Source organism: Purpureocillium takamizusanense, chromosome 8 (assembly GCF_022605165.1).
Source record: "Purpureocillium takamizusanense chromosome 8, complete sequence".
Taxonomy (NCBI): Eukaryota; Fungi; Ascomycota; class Sordariomycetes; order Hypocreales; family Ophiocordycipitaceae; genus Purpureocillium; species Purpureocillium takamizusanense.
Window position 1 is genome coordinate 266,000 of NC_063075.1, and position 23,855 is coordinate 289,854.

Sequence of the window (23,855 nt, forward strand, 5' to 3'; positions counted from 1 at the left end):
ATCCATACATAAATACGCACCTTCTGCGAAGTACGTGGCCAAGTGGTCGAAGGACCTCCAACGTTAAGACGGGCGGCAGATGTCTAATGAGATTGGATACGTCCCGTCTATAAGTACCCCTCGGACGGACGGACTGACAGCTTGGGAGTCCGGGTCCCAGCCCTGGTGTTCCCCAGAACACGAGCCGTGGGCTAGAGCGCTGGTATATTGGATTCGGGAGCCAGCTAACTACCCAAGGTACCTTACCTACCCTTGCCGAACCAGGTACTGCAGTAAATTACAAGTAGAAAGATGTGCTCTGGAATTGCAAGCACGCGCGGCAACGGGGCAAACGACATGGTCGTCTCCGAGTCGGCGGGCGCCGCCTGTGCCCTCGCTGCGGATTCTCATTACCATCTAAGGAGCCATAGGTCGTACGGAAGGACCAGACACCATGGGAGAAGTTCGTACACTCATCCCACGCGGGCCGCTTTCGGCGTGTTTTTACGGGAGCTCCATCCCCTCCACCATGTAATGGAGATGGGGAAAAGAGAAAAGAGAAGAGGGGAGAAAAAAGTAAGCAAAGGGTGACATGACTCGAGGTCTAGGCTTGGCTGCTCCAACACCTGAAAAAGTGTGCAACTTTTGTGTGTAACCTACAACATATATACCGGTAGGAACGTATCGACACGGTGTATGAAGGTGAGTTGTGCTACAGAGCCCTGTCACCCCAGGTGTAAGTACCTTACCTTCCATAGGTGCCCATCACTCACAGGTTTCCACGGTCCGCCCACTGGGGCGCCGAGGGCGGCGTGAGGCGGGACAGCCCACGGAGACCGCGGTACGTCACAGCGGGAGCCGACGTCACCAGGTAAGGGTCGCTGGAGGTACGTACCTGGAGGTTGGTACGTGGTACTCAATCAGCGCTGGGCCCACCCGGGCCTCCTCTCTGGCACCACATGTTTTGATGGAAGCGCTCGACTGCCCCCACTGCCCGTCCGGCTCTGGGCTGCCGCGCCGTGCCTGCATCCATGCCTGCCTCCATGCCTGCGCCCGCCGCCCCGTCGCGCGCTGTGAGGTCATGGCGTGCCCTAGCGCCAGCTTCGTACCTGGGTATCGTGGAATATTCCGGGCGGCCCAGGCTGGTGTTGGACGACGGGAGCGAGCAAAGAGGGCGAGGGGGGGGGGAGGGACGGGAAGAGAGGGGAGAGGAGAAGAGGGACAGTCGGACAGACAGACATAGGGGCCTCCTTCCAATGGCTGGACGAGGTCTTGGAACCTTCACCCGGTAAGTACAGTAGCCGACGCGCCCGTCGTCCAATCTCAGCCTCACCACGAGTTGCACAGGACCTTCAAGTGCGTCTTCCGTACCCTTCAGCTTCTTCCATGGCGGGCCGCCACAATTCACTTTTTGATTCATCCCCGTTGCTCGCTACTACTACCTTTGAAATTGCCCATCCATCCCATCCCTGCACTCGACGTATATTGCCCGCCTTGGCTCGCTGCCGACCCCACTCGGGTCTGGCACACGCGCGCCTCGCCCGTCATTCTCCAACGACCCAGCTAGCGGCGCGCCCCTCCTGTCCTTGCCAGCGCCAGCCAACCGAACCGTCGCCAGCCAGCCAGCCTACCATCTCAGTACCTTAGTACGGATACCTGTAGTAGGTTTGCCTCCACTGCCGGCCCTGCCGGCCCTGCCTGCCCGCCTGCTGGTCGATTCCCTCCCCCCGCCCGCCCCCAACGGGCATCCATCCGTCCGTCCAACCCCCATGTCATCCATCCATGCATCCATGCCATGCCATGCCATATGCAATTGATCCATCCATCAATCCCCCATCCACCCACGTACTGCTTGCATCCTACTGCTCCCCTTTGGACCTGTATGTGCGTGCGTCAAGCTTGCATAGCTTCCCGTCACCACCCACAGCTTCGGCGCCGCCCTTGACCGAGCTGCACCTGCCTGCACCCGCCTGCGCTTCACCTACTTACCACGTCGCCTGGCTGCAACCGCCCGGCCTCCTCACAACGACCAACGACGGCAACAAGCTGCCGAGCTGTCGGGGCTCTTGCCCTGCTCAGTGCTTCCCGATCCGGTCCGGTCAGGTCCTGTCCTGTCCTGTCCTGTCCTGTCCTCGACGGCACGCGATGCGGAGAAGCTCTCACGGCCCTTGATCCCTCACCCATCTCCGTCCCACGCGCTCCCTGACACGCCCGTCAGCAAACCCTCCCACGCGCCCTCTTGCCGGGTGGTCAACAAGAGCGGCGGCACTTCCGTACCGAGCTTCGATTGTCGTCGCCGCCGCCGCCTCCTCCTCCTCCCCATGCTCTTTCGCTCCGCTGCCGCCGGCACCCTGACCAACGACCGCCGACGTCGCCGCCGCCGCCGCCGCCGCATCGCTGAACCCTGGCGATAGCTTTCCGAGTCGCAACGTCGCTCCCTACCTCCTCACTATGTCGCTCACGTCGCGTCGATACAAGACCAACACTTCACGACTCTGGATCGGCCAGTGAGTCGAGTTGCGCGCTGGCGCGTCGTTTTCACTTGCTACCCACCTACCCGCGAGCCCTCGCTCTCTCGCCATGGACAGTCGCGAGAGCAGCAGCCAGACGCCGTCTGGTCCCAGCCAGCCGAGCACGGGCAACACACCCCAAACCACAGCCTCAACTTCACAGAGTGCCGCCGCCGGCAAGACACCCGGCTCCACGTCGAGCGCCCAAAACTCGAAGCGCAGGCGCGGCCTCGGCGTCGTCACCCCCAATGCCTGTACCGAGTGTCGCAAGAAGCGCGCCAAGGTGAGTCCCGCGTCTTCCCGCGCGCTCTTTGCCTTCGTCTTCTTGGCGCGGCGCGCGCGCACGCCTACCTCAAGCTCTCGCTAACCTAGGTCGACTCCCGCCTCGCAGTGCGACGGGCAGAAGCCCTGCGGCCGCTGCAAGGTGCAAAAGGACGTCGAGTGCGTCTACGAGATACCCGTGCGCCAGTCCAAGGAGAACCTCCGCAACGAAATCGAGTCGCTGCGCCACCGCCAGCGCTCTAGCGACAGCGTCTTCTCCGCCCTCATGCGCTCAGACCTGGTGGAGGATGTCTTGAAGAGACTGCGCGGCGGGCAGTCCGTAGACCAGATATCAGACTGGCTCGGTGGCATCATGCCCTCGGGCGGCGGCACGTTGCCCGTCTTGAACCGCCTGGGTAACCACGACATGATCGGTGCCGGCCCCAGCTCCGCGCCGCACTTTGCCGGGTCTTCGATGCCCGGGCCGACGCTCCCTCCTCTGCGTATCGGCATGGACCCTCAGAGCCCCATCGGGGTGCAGCTGCCCAGCGCGAGGAACGAGTCGGCGGGCGGCTCCTGGCCCTTGTCTCCGCATGGCATGGGCGGCTCCTCGAGGAGCGGCTCCCACCCGGACGCCATGAGCTGGGCGCCCGACGCCCGACGCCCGCCCCAGTCCCGGGTCGGCTCCTTGGCCGAGAGCATGGACACGGACCACGACTCAGACTCGATGCCCCGGTCCCACGGGCTCGAGCAGATCCTTTCGCCCCTCGCCGGCGACGCGGACCGCTCCGGCGACACCAAGCGCTCCGCCGAGACGTGGACCTCCATCACAGACGACATCAACCTCGTCCACCACCTGCTGGCGCTCTATTTTTGCTGGGAGTACCCTACGTTTGCCTCGCTGAGCAAGGAGCATTTCCTGCACGACTTCCGCGAGGCCCGCCATCGGTACTGCTCGCCCATACTCGTCAACGCCCTGCTCGCCCTTGGCTGCCGCTTTTCGAGGCAGCCCATGACGCTAGCAAATCCCAACGACCCCTACTCCTCGGGCGACCACTTTTTCAAGGAATCGCAGCGGCTATTCTACCAGGAGACGGATCACCACTCCCTAACGACGATCCAGGCCCTGGGCATCATGTCGATCCGCGAGGCGAGCTGTGGGCGTGATTCGGAGAGCTGGTTCTACGCCGGCCAAAGCATCCGGCTCGCCATCGAGATGGGCCTGCACCGCATCCACGACCAAGGGGATGAGGATGAGCTGGCCGTGCAGTCGGCGACCTTTTGGGGCGCCTTCGCCCTCGACCAGTGAGTAGCAGCCCGCGATGAGTTGTTCCGGCGGGGGAGGGAAATACCTGCTGACGGGCTCGCTCTCATAGCGCATGGTCACTGGCGACGGGCTCCCTACCGCAGTGCTCGTCCTTCCCGCACCTCCCGCCTAAGCCTGCCATCATCACGGGCATTGAAGCCTCCAAGTGGGTGCCGTACACCGACGACGGTAAGTCGCACACGACACAGGGGCGACTTGGTCGGGACGGCTCACTCACACCATTCCCAGGAGCGCCGCTGCAGCGGTCGTACGAGCAGCCTTCCAACGTGCGGTCCGTTTACAAGTGCTTCTGCGAGCTCAGCGAGCTGGTGCACGAGTCACTGTACATTCTACACTCACCCGGCAAGCCGCTGACGGCCCGGGACCTCTTGAGCATCTACACCCAATACCTAAACTGGTACGGTCGGATACCAAAGGTGCTGCGGCTCGGCGCCAACTTTACGCCGGCCGTGCTGTTTGCGCAGTGAGTCCTGTTTCCTCCCAGGGCTCTGAGAGGCCTGCCTGCCTGCCTGCTGCCTCTCTCGGATACTGACGGGGGTTGCGACACAGCATGTACTACCACTTTGCCATTCTTCTGCTGTTCCGGCCGCTCATCAAGCTGCGGATCATCGGGTCCAAGGTGCTGCCGCGAGACGTGTGCTCGCAGGCGGCGGATGCGATCCAGAGCCTGCTTACGTCGTACTCGCAGCTATACACGCTGCAACGGACGCCGTCGTTTGTGCCGTACTTTGTGTTGACCTCGTCCATCATGCACTTGGCCATCGGGGCGGCGGCGGCGCAGGAGGGCGGCGGCAAGCCAGGACCCGACTCCCGCAGTGGCGGCGGCGGCGGCGGCAGCGCCAGTACCCGAAGCCTGGACGAGTCGATGAAGGTGGCGGCCAAGGTCGACCCGCACGTGAGCGAGGCGCTCAAGCAGGGCATCGCGGACCTCACGGAGATGGCGCCGTGCCACCACTTTGCGGAGCAGGCTCTCAACATATTGCGGTACCTAGCCAAGAAGTGGAACATTGACGTCGAGATCAGCTCGAGCGGCGTCAATCTAACCCAGGAGGAATACGACCGGCTGGTGCGGCCGTATACGAGCAGCCTCAACTTTTTCGCGCCCAACGTCGGGCGCGAGGATTTTATCTGCGACTGGGGCACTGGCAAGGTGGTGCTCGGAGCCCAAGAAGGCGGCAACGGCGTGGAGCGCAGCGCCGAGACCATGGCCAACCCGCTCTTCTGGCCATTTCCCATGCAAGGGCGGCCCGTGCTGCCCACGGGGAAGGACATTGAAGAGGCAGGCTTTGCGGTGCTGTAGCGACGATGACAACGACGGCGATGACACACTGCCGGCACAAGGTAGGCGGAGCCCTCGCCTCGATGCCGTGTTGACTGTACAAGGGGTCCATACGGGCCACGGGCGGTTCCCGCTCAAGAATGTTGCTGCCTGTCTGCGTGCTAGCTACGGCGGTTGGTTCCCTAGCAGTAGCAAGAGCAAAGGTAGCTGGTGGAAGTCTCTCAGAGATGTCATGTATGACACGGCTTCCGTGTAACAATGGGCTGGGAGAGAGGGTGTTGAAGCTGGGGGGCCAGTGCGCGAAACGGGGAGAAGGATGATTGACGATGGCATCATGGCCAGCTCAGTCCCCGAGGATGACCACTTCGGACTATGACAGCTGGCAAGGCGTTTCCTCTTTTTTTTTGTCCCATGCGGCGGACAGCCAGGGTATGAATGGCAGGCCTTGGAGCCTCCAGGGGAGTTGGGCAATGATAGAGGGATCCGTTTCGCGCCTTGGTATTCGTCTTTTTACGGCGACGACAAAGGGGGACAGACGACGACGCCGAAATAGCGGTAGTTTAGTCGCGAGACCGCCAACGATTGGAAAATCTACTACCGCTGCCCCTGCGGAGGTTGTTGGTTCCCTGCTCGTGTCGTTTGACCTGACATTTTGTTTCCATCTACGAAGCACAAAAGTACACTTTGACGTGGGCGGCACGACACGTTCATCACTGTAGTAGACGTAGTAATGTACATGGGAGAAGCCTGTCAAGTGTATATGCGAGCTGGCTCGCGTTCTTGTTATTCACCGGCGCTGCGTGGTCTCGAAGACAGCACGTGCTGATCATTACAGAACCTATAAAGGGGTTTTAACCCGCTATAGCGCATACCTCGCCATCTCTTATTTTCCCATTCCTTAGCTTTGAAGTCCTCGTTAATCTATGGTCATTATAGACGCCTCTTTTCTGCGCCAATTGATCGTGCCGTGATATATTGCAATGCGCGGGGGTGTAGGTGTACAGGCTATAGGGTAGGCTGCCCTGCCGCTGGGGGGCGAATTTCACGCTGGCACGCACGCACGCACGCACGCCCGCATGCACGCACGCATGCAGGCAGTGGAGGCAGGCACGGCGGCGCGCAACCTGCATTTGATTGAACCTCGGCCCGCCCGGGAGCCGCCGCCAACCACATCCACTGAGCAGGGCAGCTGCTACTCTGCACCTACGCCGATTGAGCTCTCATTCTCGCCCGTCGTTTTCCCACACTCCCGAGGCATCCTACCCATCCCGCATCGTCATCGCCATCATCATCACCATCACCGGTTACGACGACCGCACAGCCAGCGGCCAACTTCCACGATTCTTTTTCCCATCATCCGCCCGCGTGTCGGCTCTCCGCCTTCCCGTCCCGTCCCGTCCCGTCCCATCGCAGGCAGAAAGAGAGCCATAGACGCGCGTTTGCGAGGGTGCGGTCCAGTGCGCGAACAGGACAGACAGGCGACGGAAGGATGCTGCGCGCTCGACGGCACTGAAAACCCCGAACCGGACAAAGATTCTCCTTCCTTGTCCTGCTCACCACGCTGTCGCCGCGGGTTACCCGTCCGCCGCAAGCCGGCCGCCCTCTTGCGATTACCTCCACTCTTCTTGCATCACCACCACCACCACCACCACCACCACCGCTGCCGCCACCATGTCCGGGATGCCGAAGCCGAAGCCTCCAGCGCAGCAGCAGCAGAAGCAGCAGCGCCCGACGGCAGGCCAAATCCTCAGCCTGCCGCCGCAGTGGCTCGCCATGTACGACGACTTCATCACTAAGAACGCTGGCCAGGTGTCGCAGATTGAGAGCGCCCTGCGGAGCTTGACGTACATTATACCCGGTATGTACGCTCTGTTTTCGTTTTGCTAGTAGGCCTTTTTTCTGTTGCCTTTGACGGCCGACTCGAAACTCTCTTGTTCTTGGCGCTGCCCGCTCTGCCTGCCTTGTGGAGTGGTAGAGGGAAGAGAGGCAGAGGGACGGTCGGCAGTAGGACACGGGGGCGGCCAAACTGCCTGGCATCACATCACCATCGCCTTGCCGTGCCCTGCCGTGCGCGCTACCATGCTCTGCCACGCCGTGCCATCGCGCACGCCACACAGCAAAGGCTAACCCGAGAAACTTGCCGCAGGCCGCTTCCGCGACGCCGAAATCGCCTCCGAGTCGATACACTCGGGCGTCCAGCTTCTGTCCCTCTACCACGACACCCTCCTTTCCCGCGCCGTCTCGCGCCTCCCCGTCGCTCCCGTCCGCTCCGCCCACGCCCGCTACACCCGCTTCTGGGCGCACAAGAGCAAGCTCTACCGCCGCGTCGCCATGCTTCTCCAGATGGTCGTCTATACCGAGTTGCTGTGTGAGATGTCGGCCAAGCGCCGCGGCGGCGACAAGGCCCGCTGGCGCGTCGTTGTTCTCCTCGAGGCCATCAAGGCCGTCTGCCGCCTCGTCCTGCTCCGCGTCACCCGCTCGCGGCCCCTTGTCACCCCCTGCCTGCCCGAGCGTGAACCCGTGCCCGAAGACGATGTCGGCGACGACGACGACGACGGCCTCGCCGCCGCCGCCGCCATCGCCTCCGACGAACAGGCTTCATCGCGCAGCGAGAGCGAGCTTATGGACGAGGTGGCGCCGGAAAGCGCCGCCGCCAGGGAAGTGACTGGCGGCTCGGAGAGCCATAGGCCGCCGCCGCACGAGCGCGAATGGACCATGCCCAGGACCGGCATGAGCCTCCCCTCGCTCCCCGAGCCCGGCGACATCAGCTCGTACCTCCTCGGCCGCGTCCTCACCGCCGACGACATCAAGCCCGCCGCCAAGCTCCTCAACACCCTTCAGGGCGCCGGGCAGGCCGCCGAGGTCCTCCACATCCTCGCGCCCCTCGCCTACGCCGTCGCGCTCGCCCGCAGCCGCAACAAGAAGTCATGGACGCCGTGGCTTGTGGGCCTGGCCGTCGAGTACGCCGCCCGTCAGCTCCGTGACCGCAGCCTGCGCACCACCACGCTGGAGCGCGACGAGTGGAACAAGAGGGGCTGGGCCATGGGCTGGTGGACCATGCGCGGCGCCTTTTACCAAAACGTCACCAAGAGCGTCGTCGGCGGCGTCACCAGGCGGATGCCGGGCTTCATCGCCGGCATACTCGAGGACTACGAGTACCTGTGGGAGAACTACTACTTCAGCACGAGCGCCTGATGACGAGGCGTCGGTTGGGCTGCTCGGTCCCCGCCTGCAGAGCAGAGCAGAGCAAAGAAAAGCAGAGCGGGGCGGTCTATGCCCCACGGCACGCCAATCTGTGTCGTTGAACTCCCATGACCTCACCCTGCAGTCTCTGGCCCGGCAAGCAACCTTTTTTTTTTTCTCTCCCGGTCCCCCGTGTCTGCTGTCGCGCCGAGGGGTTGGGTCGACGTGATGGCGTTGTCGACACATTGGTACATGGCGTCGTTGGTGAAACAGCCGACTTCTCGATTCGGCTACGCACCTTGGGTAGCTCAAAGTTCAGACTTCGGGGCCCGTGGCGGTGCCCGGCCAAGCCCGACGGTGACAGGGCAAGGTAGCACTCGTCGGATCGGCCAAGGCGCGATGCGATGGGCTGTGCACGGCGCCGCGAGGAGGAGGAGATGCTAGATCCCTGACACTACCGATAACCGTGGGCGGGCGGGCCTGCGGGACCCCCCTCCTTTCGACCTCGGCGATGTTGGAGAGCGCCTTTGCTCGCCGCGTCGGCATCTGCCGCGCGCAGGCCCCCAAACCCAGGTCCAGGTCCGGGGAGTCTGGACGGGCATGAAGCACGGCACACGAGATGCGGCTGTCCTTCCTGGACGCCGAACCCGAGGCAGCAGCAGCAGCAGCAGCTTCTACTACTACTATTACCACGGGGGAGGACCCTGCGTCGCGGGGAGAAAGGGGGGGGGGGGTGGGAGGAACACACGCAGATAAGAGCATCCAGGTATATTCTCTGCGTACGAAGTACAGTACGTACGCGGGTGTGCTATGTAAAGCAAGGTTTCCCCTAAAGTCGATCAGGTTTTGGCCCCCAGACCTGGACGAGGACGACGGCCGAACTGGTGGGATCACGGGCACTGGGCATGCATGGTTCATGGATTGATTAGTATGGCGAAGCGGCACGGCGGGCGACGGCATCGATCCGAGTTGGTGTGGGCAGCGTTCTCCCTCGTGTGTGCTCGCACGCCCATCCATGTATGTCTCTCTCTCTCTCTCTCTCTCTCTCTCTCTCTCTCTCTCGCGCGCGCGCTCGCCCCGCGCCGCGCCGCGGCTGAGGCGAGACGTCTGCAACGCGAACCCCCCCCCTTGCTGGGCCGCCTGTACATACGTATACATATTACACATTACACGCATATACATACATACGTCACGTATACACACACACACACATATATATATACATGTCGCAGGGGCACACGTATGTATGTACAGAGAAAAAGGACCGCGCGGGGCGAGATGTAGCCAGCGGAAAGAGCCATCTGGATGATTGATACCCCGTCTTTTGCCTCGGCTCTTTTCCTCTCTCCTACCCCTGTTGTCTTTTCGTTTGCGGCGGGGCAGTAAGTTAGCCAGCGGGGCAAAGACCTCCTCTGCGGCTGAGAGACGAGATAGAAATAGAGATAGAGATAGAGGGTGTGTGTGTGTAAGAGCGAGAGCGCGAGAGCGCGAGAGAGAGAGAGAGCGAAAGAAGTTACTTTGCAAACGTGGAGCGATGGATGCGAGAAAGGAGGAGGCGGCGGTGCGTAAAGAGAGAGACGCGGGTGTTTCATCTTTTTGGGGCCCTGCAGGTACATAATAAGGTACTAAGGTTCCATAGTAGGGTGGTGGAGTCGGGGAATCTACAGCAGCACATGGTTAGTACTCCGTACACACACACACGAGTACGAGGTAATGTGGTTACCCTAGGTACTGTAAGGTACTCCATATACATACATGCATTAAGGTTAGTACTCTAGGAGAATTCAGTCTTCCCTGCTGGATGTTATACCTACCTAGTACTGGTTTACGTCAAGCTACCAAGTTAGTACTACTATTTGTACCAAGGCACTTCGATGTGGGCGTCGTTGTCGAAAAAGTCCGGGCGGGCTCAAGTCCGGTCCCGTCCACACTCGCCCGCGCCGGCGGGGAGACTCTGTGCACCACCGCCACAATATACTACAGTAAGACACTACACTACTTCGCACACTACTTCGTAAGGCACACTAAATGATGCGCTAGGTACCTCTACAATGTGTGTATGAAGTACGTGCAACACTGCAATCCCATCCCCTGCCGGCTAGCTACTAACTTACTACCTACCTAGTACTAAGGTAGCACAGACCTGCTGCTCCTGCTGCTGGAGCCCAGCAGTTTCGGAAGAAGCGCTCTGCCTCCCGCTCCCCTCGCCTCCACTCCCACTCCCCCCCCAATTCCCCCTCTTTCCGCCAGGGCTGTGTGCAGCACGCACGGGGCCGACCGTGGCGTGCGTTTCTTCCCTGTCCTGTCTTGCTGCTCGCGAGCTCGTGAGGGTGACGGACCGGACAGAAAGGGAAAGGAAGGGGCCATGTCAAAACCTTCGTCGTCTGGTGTGTGCTCATCCATCTACTACCTTACCTGTAGTCGAGTCTATAAAAAGAAAAAAGATGCATTGGTACCTTACCTTGTAGCAGGTACTTCGCTACGTGCCAGGGCAGGGTCCATGTATTTTTTACCTTGATCAATCGATACCTCAGTACCTACCTACCTACTCAGCTGCCCTCGCTGTCCCCTACTTTGAAGCTGGGCTCGCCTCGAGTGCAAATAACGTACCTAGGTAGGTAGGCAAGTAGGCACTTGGGTAGGTCAATACGAAGCTGCTTTCGCTCATTAGACCTCTGCTTGCGTACTCAAAGGAACAGTTGGTGCGTCGTCCGTCCCAGCAACAGGGCCGGTACCCTGCCTGAAAGTGGCACCCTTGGCTCTCTGTACGTTAGTTAGTACCTGGCCTGCCTTATTAGCAGCGAGCTGAGGGCATGCACTAGGCTTTGCCGGTTGTGTGCCTTCATCAGTTGCCGAGATGATGGCAGCGACACATCCTGCCCGTCAGATGCAAAGAGAGGAGAGGGGCGGGCGATAGTCCATGGATATGAGAAATACAAACATCGTGGGTGAGTAATAAAGCACAGGCAGCAACTTCCTTTGCACGTACGTACGAAGCACGTCGTACAGTACTAATGTAATGGTGAATCGTGGTTAGAGTAGTAGCAGCAGATACGCACGTACACATCGACAAGCCCAACCGCGCACGACGCACGGTTGCTGTGGTAAAAAGAGATGACGGATTGCACCGCGCCCGGCACCCGGCCCGAGCGGGAAGTGGACCGACCGACCGTCTCTGCGCGAGACGAAAGCTGATGATGGTGATTCCAACAACATACCGATGTGGCACCGGCGTGCAGGCGACGACGACGGCGACGCCGTAATAATGCGGCCCCGTTGCCCGTCTCTCGAGGCCGAGTGGATGGACGTCGTGGCTGGCGTCATTGCGGATCTGCCGTCCCGCGCCATCGAGGTGATCTGCTCTGCGGGATGGAGCCCACAAGAGACGGCGCCACCTAAATCGTCACCTCGGCGATACAGTGCCCGACACCTGGTGGTGCCGCGTCCTCTCGTAGCACACGGTGTCAAGCTTGACAGGGGGGCGCGCTCGATAACGTATCGACTACGCACGTAGTGGTCGTACAGACGTGACGCTTCCGCGTTGCTTCCCACGTCGAGGCAACGCCGCTCGCAGTCCACGATTGGCTGCTTGGCGTATTTGTCGAGGCATTTGATGAGAGCCGTGGGGGGGGCCCATGTTGAAGTCGGTGATTGCCAATACCCGCCTAGATTTCGGTTCGGCAGCAACAGGAGCGTTGGCGGTGACAATTTTGCGTATGTCGATCGGCCGGAACGAGGAGTGTGTGCCTGTATACTGTATGTGTGTGCGTATTTCTTGCGTCGAGATGTGCCTGCACAGACCACCAGAAGAAGCTGGGCATGACAAATAAAGCCGCATCGCACGCCAGACCTCGTTCTTGCCTCAGATGCCGCGGGGTCAGAAGGAGGAGAGCCAAGTCTCAACGAACGCTGGCTGGCTGACTGCATAGGCAAGTGCTAGTAATACATGCACGCACGCACGCACGCACGCACGCACGCACGCACGCGCACAGGGCTTGCTCTTCCAAGCGAACCGGGGCCATGGACGATTGATTCATGGTGGTGGAGCTGGCAGGGCTGAGCAGGAGACGGGGACAAGACCTGCTGGTCACGTCACAGAGCAAAACGAATGACGCTCTTCTTGTTGCCCGCCCACTGTTTTGATCAGCAAGCTCAGGAGCACCACCACGGACATGCAAGTTCGTCGCAACCTCGCCAATGAAAACGAAATGGCATGGCATGGCAGTCCGCGGCAAAGCGGGCAGGACCAACAGCCACGGTTGCATTCTGAACGACTTGCTGCGAACCATCCGTCCACGAGTGGGGGAGATGTCGCGCTGCTGCATGACCTAGTCGCAGCTAGTATCAGCAATCTGGCGTGAGCTCGGCGAGGACAACGTTCAGTAGCGCAAAGAAATCATGAGTCGTGGCCGTGCGAGGCTCGTCCCTCCTCCGTGCATACATACACATACAGACGAGCGAGGCCTGTTTAGCCGGGACGATGATGCGCAGCGCGAAAGGCTCAGCCCACCAAACCAGGTACCCGTCGGCAGCCAGCGGGCGGGCCCCTGTCTACCAGCCCAAGGGAAGGAGGGGGGGGGGGGGGGCTGAACATGGATCGTTTCGCAGTGCCCGTTTGGGATGGTGGCGAGTGAGAGAGCGAGTGCGGCCGGGTTAGCGGAACCTTGCGCTCGGGAGGCCGGCGGGCCATTGGCTCCTCCGAGGCGTTTCGAAACAGCCGGCCCAAGAGGCCCGGGCAGAACCCTTGATGATGATGATGCTGATGATGATGATGCGCCACACATGACCGATAGCTGCGCCGATTGAGCGGATTCCCCGAAGGCCGGCGCCAGCTTTGCCTCTGGCGTCGTGTTTCAGGTGTCTGTGCGGCGGCTGCGCCTTGCCGTGCTGCTTCACGCGCCGTCGAGTCAACCATCGCAGAGGCTGCTGCTCTGTGGCGTGGTGAAGACAGAACGGAGAGTTCGGCCTGCCGCCGTGTCAGAAGGGCTGAAGACGATGCTGGTCGAGTCCCAGCGTAGGATGGTCAACAACGAGAGAGACGCTGTATGCCTGTACCAAGTACGGTACAACGCCTATGCGTCATGACTCCGGTGGCTTATTCATACGTACGATGGCGAGCAGAAAAGAGCAAGGATGGATGCGGAGGGGAGCAGCAGCAGCAGCAGCAGCAGCAGCAGTGAGTGGAAGACGGGCTGCTGGCACTCGTGCATGTATGCGCGGTGCGCAATCATGTCCCGAGTTGGCATTGAAGACGCGCAAACGTTGGTACGTTGGTAGCCCAACAAGGCAAGGCATGGGGTGCAGGAGAAGGGGCAAGCAGGGGGAGGTGGAGAATGAGGAGAGGCTTGGTGTTGCACGAGGAGGAAATTTCTCTACCTCGAACTTGGTGTGCGAAATGCATCAATTACCCCGGATCGCACCTTGTGCGAAGAGCTGCTAGAAGGTACCTACCTTACCTTGGAGGCATGCGTCAAGTGCATGGTATCTTGGTAGCGACAGTCCTAGTAGGATGTGCCTAGGTACTTAGTCCACTCGAAGGTGCCCCAAGGGAGGCAAGGTGAGGTACCAAGAGCCTGGGTGCCAAGGCAAGGATGAACAGTGGATGGTGCATCGCCTGGCAGGAGCAGTGGCAGCGAGCGTTCCTTCCGTCAAGTGCCGTCCCATGTCCCGTCGTTGGACCCAAGCCCCCAAGATTGGAAGCAGCGACAGACGGCGCAAGCATCGCGGAGCAGGCACGACCAGCTGCGACGGCAAGTGCAAGGGATTAGGCATCCGAGTTCGCGTTCAGAAGTACGAAGTAGGTTACATGTACGAGTCCGTGGCTGCAAGAGAAGGCGAAGACGGAGTACCGCGTACCTTGTTCCCCGATATGACCTTGGGACGTGTTGGGAAAGTTGCATGCTGCTCCTTTCCTGCTGGGGGAAGGGACGGAGCCTACGCGAGCAAGGCAAGCTCTTGCAATAAGGCAAGGTGGGAGCAGTTAGTACTGTAGTACCTTAGGAGAGGTATGCCGTGTTGGCCACGGGATGCCTGCCTTCTAATTACTAAACTTATTAGGTCCCTTGGGTACCTACCTAAAATGTACTATAGCTAAGGTCACCTTCCGTGGACAAGGCACATAAGGCACTGTAGTATAGCATGGAAGGAGGCTCTCCTCCGTCGTACTCTGTCCATGCTGTGCCGTGCAGAGCGGCAAGCAAGCAGACGAGCAGACCACCAAGCAAGCAAAGAAACACAACCTATTTTATTAGTCAGAGGCGCTCCAACCGGGCCGGAGGAATCCCTCCCTGGCGTCTTGCAGCAACCCCAGCAAGGGACGTACGAAGTACTGTAGGCATCTTGTGCATGGACCGCGGAAAGTACCTACGTATTATCTCAACAAGCCCTCGTCTGGCACGACGGCACCGCATCGCCTGGCCTCGAAACCATGGCCAGCCCTGCCTTGCACCCTGCCACCCTGTACGCCATCGTCCACAGAGGGGCACGAATCCTCAAGGCTGGTTTGTTTGTTGTTGGAAGCAGCCGCCGATGGCTCGACTCGACTCAGGTCCCGGCCCAGCCTGTGTCGCACAGCGCGTCCCGTCCCTGTGCGACCCCCGTCGACTGTCGGCCCCGACGACAATTTATCACAGAGTCCCAAGTAGGTATGTATGCACTGTATCTCATCTCACCTTGCACGTACTAACTTAGGTACTGAAATCGCCGGACCAGCACAGCGCAGCACAGCACTTGCAGATGCGGCCGAGACACCGTCTTGGAGCGGAGCTCGTCGACACGTGCCCCAGCGCCTCGACCCAACGCTGGAGAGATCGACGGCGCCGCCAGCAGCGACAGGCGAAACAAAAGCTCGCTGCGGCCCCGATCCGTGGCCCTGGAACGCCCGCCGGCGCCTAGGCGTTCGCGTCGGCCTACTTTCGTAGCGGTCCAACCTGTTCCAACAGCATCGCCCACGATCGCCCACGGCAGACCGATACGGTCCGTCCTGTCCCAGCCACCCAGCTTGTTGGTACCTACACTCCAGTACGTATGCACTACGTGCAGTCCGTGGTGGGAGGCCAGCCACGGCTGGGTCTGGGCGGGTGATGAGAAGTGGATAAGCACCGGCGGCCGATCACACCTCGTCACGCACAAGGAGCTGCCCCTGGCCCGGCTGGAGGTGGCTGACGATGCTGTGCTCCCAGAAGTCGTCTAGGGAGGCCCACCTTGCGCAAGCGGCACCAGACCAGCCAGACCAGACAGACCAGACCCAGGGGCACGCACGCATGTCTTGAGGGGCCCGGAAGGGGGGGCCATGATGAGCGGTCGATATGATATGCCATGCCATGCCATGCCATGCTGTTATGCCTTGACCCCGATTCTGCACCATGGCTGTCGCCGTCGCTGTCGACGACGTCCCGCATGTGGGCGGCACAGGACACGAGACACGAGACGCACAAGGGCAAGACACGCCGCAAAGACAGACAATGGCCTTGTCCTCGATCACGAACTACCCCTCCCTCGGTCAAGGAAACGAACCGATGGGTGGACGGCGAGCGCCTGTCTGCCTGGGGAGACAAGGGAGGGAGGCGAAGGAGGTCATGATGGAAATCTCTCAGACGATGCGCCCATGTCCATGACCTGACTGACAAACGCCTGCCCGCCCCCAACGGCCCCAACCCACCCAATCCGGCCATGTCCATGCACGCACCAGACGCGCCTCCATGCTGCTCATCAACGGAGAGATCCACAACCACCCCAAGAAGCGAAGCCGTCTGCGCTCTCGCCAGGCGCGCTCTCTCTCTCTCTCTCTTTCTGTCGCTGCCCCTTGTTGGCCGGGCCTGGCTGGCAGGCTGGCTGCCTGGGTATCATCAACCCACGCACGTTCAGTACGCATCGCGCCTCTCGCACACAGCACCACACCGCGCTGCGCCGCGCCGTGCTGTGCTTGGGCATCACGCTTCCTTGCGGCTGCACCTGACTGACTTCGTACGTATGTAGGCACGTTGCAGGCGTCTGTGAGCGAGCGCTGCGCACACGGGCTCGCTCGATCCCGTGCGCCTATGTATGTTGTTGGTGTAGGTAGGCGACAAAGATAGGGCAGCCAGCGCGCGCTGGGGCCTTGTCGGCGCACGCCCCCAGGCCCTCATCCTTCATCAAAGCCCGTCATTTTGGCGCCGAAGCCCTCGTGGGCCTCAGGCGATTGCCGCCGCCGCCGCCCCATCATGAGACCACGGCCAGAGGTGCCGCTCACAAACTCGGACGCATACCTCGGCGGATAGCGAACTAGCGAGCGTCATCATTATCGAGCCCCCCAATCACGGCTGTACCGGAAATCGTAGGGAGAAGGGCTCGTTGGCATGTCCTGCTTTGGCACCAGGACGACTTGGCTCGCGAACCACGGCGTTCCGCACACAAGGTTGACTGACGGACGTGCATGGACGACGCATGTACTTTGTTTGTCTGTACGTACATACATGCCTACGTCCACACGTCGAGTCGACCTACGACTACTCATGTAGCAGGCATGCTCCTGTATCTCCGAGGCACGAGATAGATGCGTTGTGCATCCATGTCCGGTTTCCCGCCCAGCCCTAGACACAGGAGCCGGCAGCAGCAGAAACACACGGACACCATGGGCAGCAGAGCTAGAGGAGGAGGCTTGCGAGAGCGCATGCACACACACACACAACACTCGGTTGCACACCTCCCAGCACCCCCTGGATGGATCCTCCGGGAAGAGACCGCCCCCCCCCCAGGCCCCCCCCCCTTTTCCGTACTAATAATAATACTAATACTTTACGCGCGGAGAATCCCCTTCCCTGTTGGCACTAGCACCTCCACCCAAGCATGGAGTACCACTTCGCACCAAGCCCCAATCCCAATGCCCACCCGTACCTTTGCGTCCCTTGACGTGGTACCTGGACTGGACCGGGACCTGGACATGGATGGACGGACAAGGGCCTGGCTGGCGGATCACCATGCAAAACCTCCAGGTTCTTCCTTGATGAATCCATAAAGTTTAGGCACAGCATTGCCCTCCCGAGAACCCCCCCCCCTGTCCTGTCCTGTCCTGCCCTGGCTGGTCTGTCCGTCCGTCCATCCGTCTGCTGCCCCTCTGTCTGCCTGCCTGCGCTGCCTGGCTCTCTCTCGTCCTCCTCCGCCTCCTTCTCCTCCTCTACCACTTCGTACTCTGCTGCGTGGTCATTGCTCGCGCCTGTTGACCTGCATTGCAGTGCGGCACGAGGGCGCGCGCGCGCACCAACCCTGCCCCGGCCGTTTCCTGTGCCTCGTTGCTCGTCCCCTCACTCACTCACCTGGTCGCTCACTCACACACAGACACACACACACACGCTCTCTCTATTTCTCTACACGACTGCCTACAGTTCCACATCCCAGGCACCTTGCCCGTGCCCCGGGCCCGTTACACCCAGCTTTGCTGGTGCTCGACGTTGGTCCCGCTCTGTCCCCTCGCTCGCTCGCTCCCGCTCCGCCCATCCTGGTCGTCCATCCGTCTTTCTTGTCTTCTTCCCCCCCTCCCGCCTCACCTCTCGACCGAACTGTCTCGCCCGTCCTCCCGTCCTCATACGTTCGTTTTGTTCCCTTGTGTGAGCGTCGCCATTGCCGTCGCCGTCCTCTCGCTTATTGTCTCGCCGCCGAACCGTCTGTCGACTCATGCTCGATGTGAGGCCCTCGCCATCCATCATGGACCAGAGCCAGAATCACCAACTCCCTCGGCCAACGCCGCTGCCTTCGTCGCAGGAGGATCCGTCTTCGTCGCCGTCGCAGCAGCACAGCCAGCAGCAGCAGCAGCAGCAGCAGCAGCAGCAGGCTGATGCCACGCCCCAAGACGTCCTCGCCGAGGCGCGCAAGAATCTGCAGGTCCTGATCGATTCCGGCCTGTCCAAGGACCTCCTCCACAAATGGGTCGACGACAGCCAGTCGCTACAGCTCTCCTTTCCGGCCGCGAACCCGTCCTTCGTTTCGTCCTCACAACCGCAACCGCAACCACAATCGTTACTTGCTCCCCAGCACCCGCCGCCGCCGCCACCGCCTCAGTGCCCGCCGCCGCCGCCGCCCACGCACGTCCCGTCGGTCTCGACGGCTCCCACGCCCATGGTCGCCGTGACCATGCCTTTGCCGTCCTCGTCGACCACGCAGGCGCCGGCATCGACTCCTTCCAAGCCGGAACCGCTCGCCGAAGATGTGCCCGGCCCGTGGCCATCGTCCTCGACGCTGACGTCCAACGCGCCGCGCGATCGCTCCCTGCCGAATACCGTGACCGACGTCGATGCGTCCCTCTTCATGCCGCCCTCGGCGCCCTTCACCCACGCCCACCGACCTCGCATATCCATCTCGTCCGTGAGCTCCGGCTCGTCGGGCCACGCCTCCATATGGTCTACCAACTCGGCGCAGTCTTCCTTTTCCTGGCACTCGGGCACGACTGGTGGCAGGTCAATGGCGCCGCTGCCGATGCCCCCGCCCAGCGCCAGCGTTCCCATCCTCAACGGCACGCACGTTGCAGCCACCGCCACCAGTCCCAACCGACAGAACATCTACTGGTGTACCTCATGCGAAACTAGCTTCAAACGAAAGTACGACTGGAAGCGCCACGAGGACGAGTTCCACGAACGCTGGAGAAAGTACCCATGCCCCGAGCCGGGCTGCAACCGCAGCTTCTGGGGCTCCAACTCGTTCAACCAGCACCACAAGCAGTGTCACGGTTGCAAGACGTGCCCCCATGCCGAAAAGGTGGTCAAGTTCCTGCGCAAGCGCAAGTACTGGGCCTGCGGCTTTTGCTCCGCCCTGCACCCCGCTCGCGAGCGCCACGTCGAGCACGTCGCCCGCCACTTTGAGTCGGGACTCACCAAGGGCGACTGGATGCACTCAAGGGTCGTCTACGGCCTGTTGCACCAGCCGCTGATCCACGAGGCCTGGGACGCTCTGGTCAACAGCAAGCTGGCCGAGTATCAGGGCCGTCGGCCACAGTTCAGCTGGCACCCGAGCAGGACCGGCCGCGCCCAGGGCTTCCTGGAGAAGGAGAACAACGGGCAGCTCCAGGACCTGCTCGAGTTCTTCTCGGGCGACGAGGGCGAGGCTCGGTGGATCGTCAAGTCGGCCTTTGAGCTGGCAGACATCGTGGCTGTCCCGCCCACGCCGTCGCCGCAGTTCTCGGCGAGCATGCCGCCGCCGCAGCATTTCCCCCAGCACCAGGACCACCCTCACATGTCCTTCCAGCCTCTTCCCTCGCAGTCGCACCAGTCGATGCTCCCGTCTACGAGCCCCAACAACCAGAGCCCGTACACATCTCCCTTCCGGAGCACAATGTTTGTGCCGTCCCAACAGTTTCCTACGCCGTCACGGCCGTCTCCCGACTCGAGTTCGCATTCGCCCCTGGCCTCGTCTCAGTCCCCGCTTGGCACGTCACATTCGCCTCTGGAGCAGCGCGAGCTCCCGCAGCTGCCCGCCTCAGCCCCAACCACCGGTGATTCGATGATGGACTTTGAGTATTCTCCGGCCCCCGTCGTTTTCGATGACTGGGAGAGCCTCGCCGGTGCCGTGGCGAGTAGCAACGACGCGACGCCACAGCCTCAAGGGAACACGCAGGCAGACTGGGGCATGATGCAATATTTTGGAGACCCTCGCGTTACATCTTGATGCGGGCGATTTGACACAAGCGAATCAGCTTGCTATTCGTCTTTGATGAGCCTTACACCGGTCCCTTTTCTTGTTCTTTTTCAACGCGATTCCTTCAACTTCGCATTGCACGTATACCACGGGACGCCACGGGTCCCCTCGACACTACAACTACACATCGTTTTCCCACTACCAGCGAACGTGCAGCCAAGGGCCCGGAGGATAATGATAATACTCTAAACAACGGTCGCAAAGCTATACAGTTATCTCACTTCACCCTGCCCTGCACGCCCTCGGACAACAGGCACGATTGGAGCCTAGTCGCTCACCGCTTCCCTTATAACGTAATGTTTTTTTTTCTTTTAGCCCCTTTCCCCCCCCGATACAACGGCGGCGTTTGGCGGACCCATTGCGACATGTGAGAGGACCTGGATTTAGGATACCTTTTCTTTGGGACGGAATAGAGAGGAGGAGCAGCAGCAGCGGGGCGAGCGAGGGCTTGATGTATCCATGGCCATGTACAACAACGCTTCTGGCCATTCTGACAACGTGGCCGGGGATTCGGGTCATGTAGGATATGGGCAGCGGAGGAGTGCAGGGACAGAAACGGGATAGAGAGGGCAGTCGTTGCTTGATGCTTACGGGTCTGTTGATGGTCATGACAAGGGTTTTTTTTTTCCCGAATCGGATGCCCCGAGGGCGATAGCCCTGTTTGGTCGAGGCTCAGGCTTGAAGTTACTTCTTATGTATCTCGCGTGTTAATTGAGATATTATGGGAGATCATGACGCATCCAGCCCTGTGCCGCTGTACGAAGAGAAGAGATGGACTTGGGTAGTCGGGAAGGGAGGCCTTTTTACGGTTCTGCTGCACATGGGTGTGCGCGTGGCCGGTATGTCTCTTGCCTCGTCGCTTATGCGCGCCAGGGTGTGACTCTTGTCCCGAGAGCGGAGGCGAAAACGCGGACGGTCTGTCATGACACGAACACAGAACACCATTGAGAGCCATATCGGGATCCCCATGGGCCTCGCGCTCGCCGAAAATCACGCCAGGAATGCATCCTACCTCCCAGCACATATGCTATAACCTACATGGGTGAGTTTTGGTTGTTGGAGTCGTGAACCTTCATGGATGGTCGGTCGCTCCGTCAGGTCAGTCAGTCACAAAAGCCATGAGTCGGGGGTCGGCCCGCACATTTGCGCGCCGATGAGAAAAATTCGAACAAACCGACATCTGCTCAGGCGGCGGATACGTACTGCATCGGCCACGCGACGCGCCGCAGCGTGAGCACATGCTCTCTCGTGTCTGGATTCTGGACAGGGTGCGGCGGGGGCGGTGCAAGTGGCGAACGGGGTTCGAGAAGGAGAAGCAAAGAAAGCTTTTGGAGCAGTGGGCCGAGCTTGACGACATGGACGGCCGTGTTTCAACTTGTTGATATGTCAGGTAGCATGTGCATAGAATAGTAGTAGTAGCAGCAGCAGGAGCAGCAGCAGCAGTATACCAAACAAGGGGCTGCTTTGCTATGAACATGGCAGCTATACGTGACATGGAGGCCGGGCAATCTAACAGTGACGGGCCCGCCCCGTGTCCACATCAATGTCCACGCCTTCAGTCACAGGCCATCGTCGAATGTGTAGTGGTTCGACCACCGCTGGCGACTAGTCAGCACTTTTCACAGCATCGAAAGAGAGCACGTGGGAGGTGAACCAACCGTGTCCCATGGCCGCGCCGAGTTGACGAACCGCAAGTCCGTCCCGAGTCTGATGCGGTTGTCCGGGTCGTCGTTGATGGTCGACGCATGAATCTAAAGTCTCCCGTGCTCCCCAACGCGTAGTTGAGCCCGACGTTGTAAGCGATGTCCAGCTATCTGAGGTGCGAATAGAGAGAAAAAGAGGGAGGGAGCCAGCATAGAAACTGATAGGGAAGGGGCCTCGGGACAGGGAGGGACTCTTGAGCTTCTCCTCTTCAGGACGGACTATACATACCATGTGCGGCGAGTGCAGCACCACGTCGCCCGCCTCGTACGCGGCCACCAGCCACCGCCTCCCGTGCTCCCGCCCGAACTCGGCCGGCCCGTCGCACAGGAACCCCGAGCTCATCATGTTGGCGTTGAAGGCGTTGCGCGTCTCCTCGTCCGACATGCCCGCCGCACGCGCCTTGGCGGCGAAGTCGTCTTCGATTTGCGCCCCGAGAGCCTCGCCTATACCAGACGCCTCGCGTTAGCCAACTCGACCCTATGTACCTACGACCCCTCATATCAAGCCGATCGCTGCTGCAGTCGAACAGCTTCTTGGGAGGTAACATGGGGAGCGCGCGACCACCACCACTCGCCCGCCCCTGGGAGAAAAAAAGTACACACCTCCCTCGAGGTAGATGAGCCCTCCACCCTCGAGCCGGACGTCGCCCATGGGCACCCAGGCGGTGACGGACGTCGGCTCGCCGTGCCTCATAAACGACTGGTCGTAGTGCACGCCGATGGCCCTGTTGCCGGGCGTGTTGTTGCGCAGCAGCGAGCGCCGCACCGCGAGCGTGTCGTCGCCCCAGCCCGAGAAGCGCGCGACGAAGTCGTACAGCGCCGGGTGCCGCGCGAACCCCCCCTCTTGCGCGTCACCGCCGCCGCCGCCGGCGTACCACGGCTCCGTGTGCGCCCGGAGCGCCGCGTCGGTAAAGGCGACGGACCGCTCCGACGACGAGCCGCCGGGGCGGGCATTCTTGACGCTCCCCGCGCCGATGCCGGGGAAGTCGGCCGCGCGGGCGCCCTCAGCGTCGAATATCCCGTCGACGGGCCGCGTGCCGGGCTTGAGCACCCCCGTCGGCGCGAGGCTGGTGAAGTAGGCGGCGCGGGCGGCGAGCACGTCGTCGCGCGGTAGCAGGCCCTTGAGGAAGAGGTAGCCGTCCGAGGCGTAGCGCTGGCGGAGCGCGGAGAGCGGCTCCGAGGGCCGGGAGGCGCGGAGGGGCGAGACCGAGGATGGAGAGAGGGGTCCGTCGTTGACGCGGAGGTGGACGCCGGCGATGGTGGGCTGTTGTTGCTGCGGATCAGCTGCTGGTGCTGGTGCTGCGTGAGGCATGGTGCACGACTGGACGAGGAGGGCTCAATGGCAGTGGGTGGCAGTTCGGGCTGGTATGAACGCCTCAACAAGTATATGGGTGAGCTCCGGTTCAATAACTCAATGCGAGAGCCGAGATCAAGATGTGTTACGCCAAGGGGTTATGTATATATTAGAGTTCGCATTGTATATAAAGGAGGGGAAGATGAAGAACGGCTAGACGATAGTACTTCGTATATTTAGCGTCCACGCAGGGCCGGCCCGAGTATGTCCTCATGCTGCAATTATCCGGCGGTTATACGACATTGAACTCGATAAGACCTGCCGTGAGAGTCAAAAAGGGAAAAGAGTTCCGACGCCGCTTCATTGTAGACTTAGCTACTAATGTTAGTCTCCAGTCAGCAACCGGCAGCAGTTGGGCGCCGACCTGCCCTTCCCCCGCCCTTTCCCGCAAGTCGAATCGAACCTCGCGGCATAAATTCCCCGCGGCGGGGCAGTGCAGCTTCCGCGCGGAACTCTGTCGTGTAACATCAAGTGCGCGAGTAGCTCCGCTGGGGGGGGGATCGCGCGACCTTGGGCGAGCCAGGCATCTCTGCAGTGCAAGAGGCTGCCATTTGGTCCTCTGGCTGACACAAGCCCAGGCCCTTTGGTCACGTCG

General features: G+C 61.0%; 5 protein-coding genes across 7 annotated transcripts; 3 read left to right on the plus strand and 2 right to left on the minus strand.

Annotated features, from left to right (window-relative positions):
• The first annotated feature begins 1,743 nt into the window (after positions 1-1,743).
• JDV02_008116 (uncharacterized protein) lies at positions 1,744-6,057 on the plus strand. 3 transcript variants are annotated; one of them, XM_047989681.1, is made up of 5 exons: positions 1,744-2,772; positions 2,881-4,055; positions 4,127-4,245; positions 4,306-4,540; positions 4,627-6,057. In XM_047989681.1, the coding sequence occupies exons 1-5, from the start codon at positions 2,560-2,562 to the stop codon at positions 5,375-5,377; spliced, it is 2,493 nt and encodes an 830-aa protein (XP_047845686.1). In that variant the 5' UTR covers positions 1,744-2,559; the 3' UTR covers positions 5,378-6,057. The 3 variants fall into 3 exon arrangements, with proteins under 3 accessions (XP_047845686.1, XP_047845688.1, XP_047845687.1); XM_047989683.1 differs by having other exon boundaries at positions 1,744-4,055; XM_047989682.1 differs by having other exon boundaries at positions 4,127-6,057.
• A 518-nt stretch (positions 6,058-6,575) lies between these two features.
• JDV02_008117 (uncharacterized protein) lies at positions 6,576-9,721 on the plus strand. Its single transcript, XM_047989684.1, has 2 exons — positions 6,576-7,214; positions 7,503-9,721. The coding sequence occupies exons 1-2, from the start codon at positions 7,028-7,030 to the stop codon at positions 8,549-8,551; spliced, it is 1,236 nt and encodes a 411-aa protein (XP_047845689.1). The 5' UTR covers positions 6,576-7,027; the 3' UTR covers positions 8,552-9,721.
• Positions 9,722-10,549: 828 nt separating this feature from the next.
• On the minus strand, positions 10,550-12,791 carry JDV02_008118 (uncharacterized protein). The gene is made up of 2 exons (XM_047989685.1): positions 11,150-12,791; positions 10,550-11,052 (listed from the first exon to the last, which is right to left on the minus strand). The coding sequence occupies exon 1, from the start codon at positions 12,464-12,466 to the stop codon at positions 11,573-11,575; it is 894 nt and encodes a 297-aa protein (XP_047845690.1). The 5' UTR covers positions 12,467-12,791; the 3' UTR covers positions 10,550-11,052; positions 11,150-11,572.
• A 4,488-nt stretch (positions 12,792-17,279) lies between these two features.
• On the plus strand, positions 17,280-20,901 carry JDV02_008119 (uncharacterized protein). The gene has a single exon (XM_047989686.1). The coding sequence runs from the start codon at positions 18,191-18,193 to the stop codon at positions 20,171-20,173; it is 1,983 nt and encodes a 660-aa protein (XP_047845691.1). The 5' UTR covers positions 17,280-18,190; the 3' UTR covers positions 20,174-20,901.
• Positions 20,902-21,622: 721 nt separating this feature from the next.
• Positions 21,623-23,545, minus strand: JDV02_008120 (Phytanoyl-CoA dioxygenase). The gene is made up of 4 exons (XM_047989687.1): positions 22,510-23,545; positions 22,136-22,350; positions 21,862-21,954; positions 21,623-21,801 (listed from the first exon to the last, which is right to left on the minus strand). Exons 1-4 carry the CDS (start codon positions 23,216-23,218, stop codon positions 21,763-21,765), a joined length of 1,056 nt encoding a protein of 351 aa, XP_047845692.1. The 5' UTR covers positions 23,219-23,545; the 3' UTR covers positions 21,623-21,762.
• Positions 23,546-23,855: the final 310 nt, after the last annotated feature.

Coding starts and splice junctions, on each gene's coding strand:
- JDV02_008116 (XM_047989681.1), top strand. CDS start 2,560: ATGGACAGTCGCGAGAGCAGCAGCCAGACGCCGTCTGGTCCCAGCCAG. Junction 4,056..4,126: donor GGCGCCTTCGCCCTCGACCA/GTGAGTAGCAGC, acceptor TCGCTCTCATAG/CGCATGGTCACTGGCGACGG. Junction 4,541..4,626: donor CCGGCCGTGCTGTTTGCGCA/GTGAGTCCTGTT, acceptor GTTGCGACACAG/CATGTACTACCACTTTGCCA.
- JDV02_008117 (XM_047989684.1), top strand. CDS start 7,028: ATGTCCGGGATGCCGAAGCCGAAGCCTCCAGCGCAGCAGCAGCAGAAG. Junction 7,215..7,502: donor CTTGACGTACATTATACCCG/GTATGTACGCTC, acceptor AACTTGCCGCAG/GCCGCTTCCGCGACGCCGAA.
- JDV02_008118 (XM_047989685.1), bottom strand. CDS start 12,466: ATGCAGTCAGCCAGCCAGCGTTCGTTGAGACTTGGCTCTCCTCCTTCT.
- JDV02_008119 (XM_047989686.1), top strand. CDS start 18,191: ATGCTCGATGTGAGGCCCTCGCCATCCATCATGGACCAGAGCCAGAAT.
- JDV02_008120 (XM_047989687.1), bottom strand. CDS start 23,218: ATGCCTCACGCAGCACCAGCACCAGCAGCTGATCCGCAGCAACAACAG. Junction 21,955..22,135: donor TGCTGCACTCGCCGCACATG/GTATGTATAGTC, acceptor GGGAGACTTTAG/ATTCATGCGTCGACCATCAA. Junction 21,802..21,861: donor CGGCGCGGCCATGGGACACG/GTTGGTTCACCT, acceptor ACTAGTCGCCAG/CGGTGGTCGAACCACTACAC.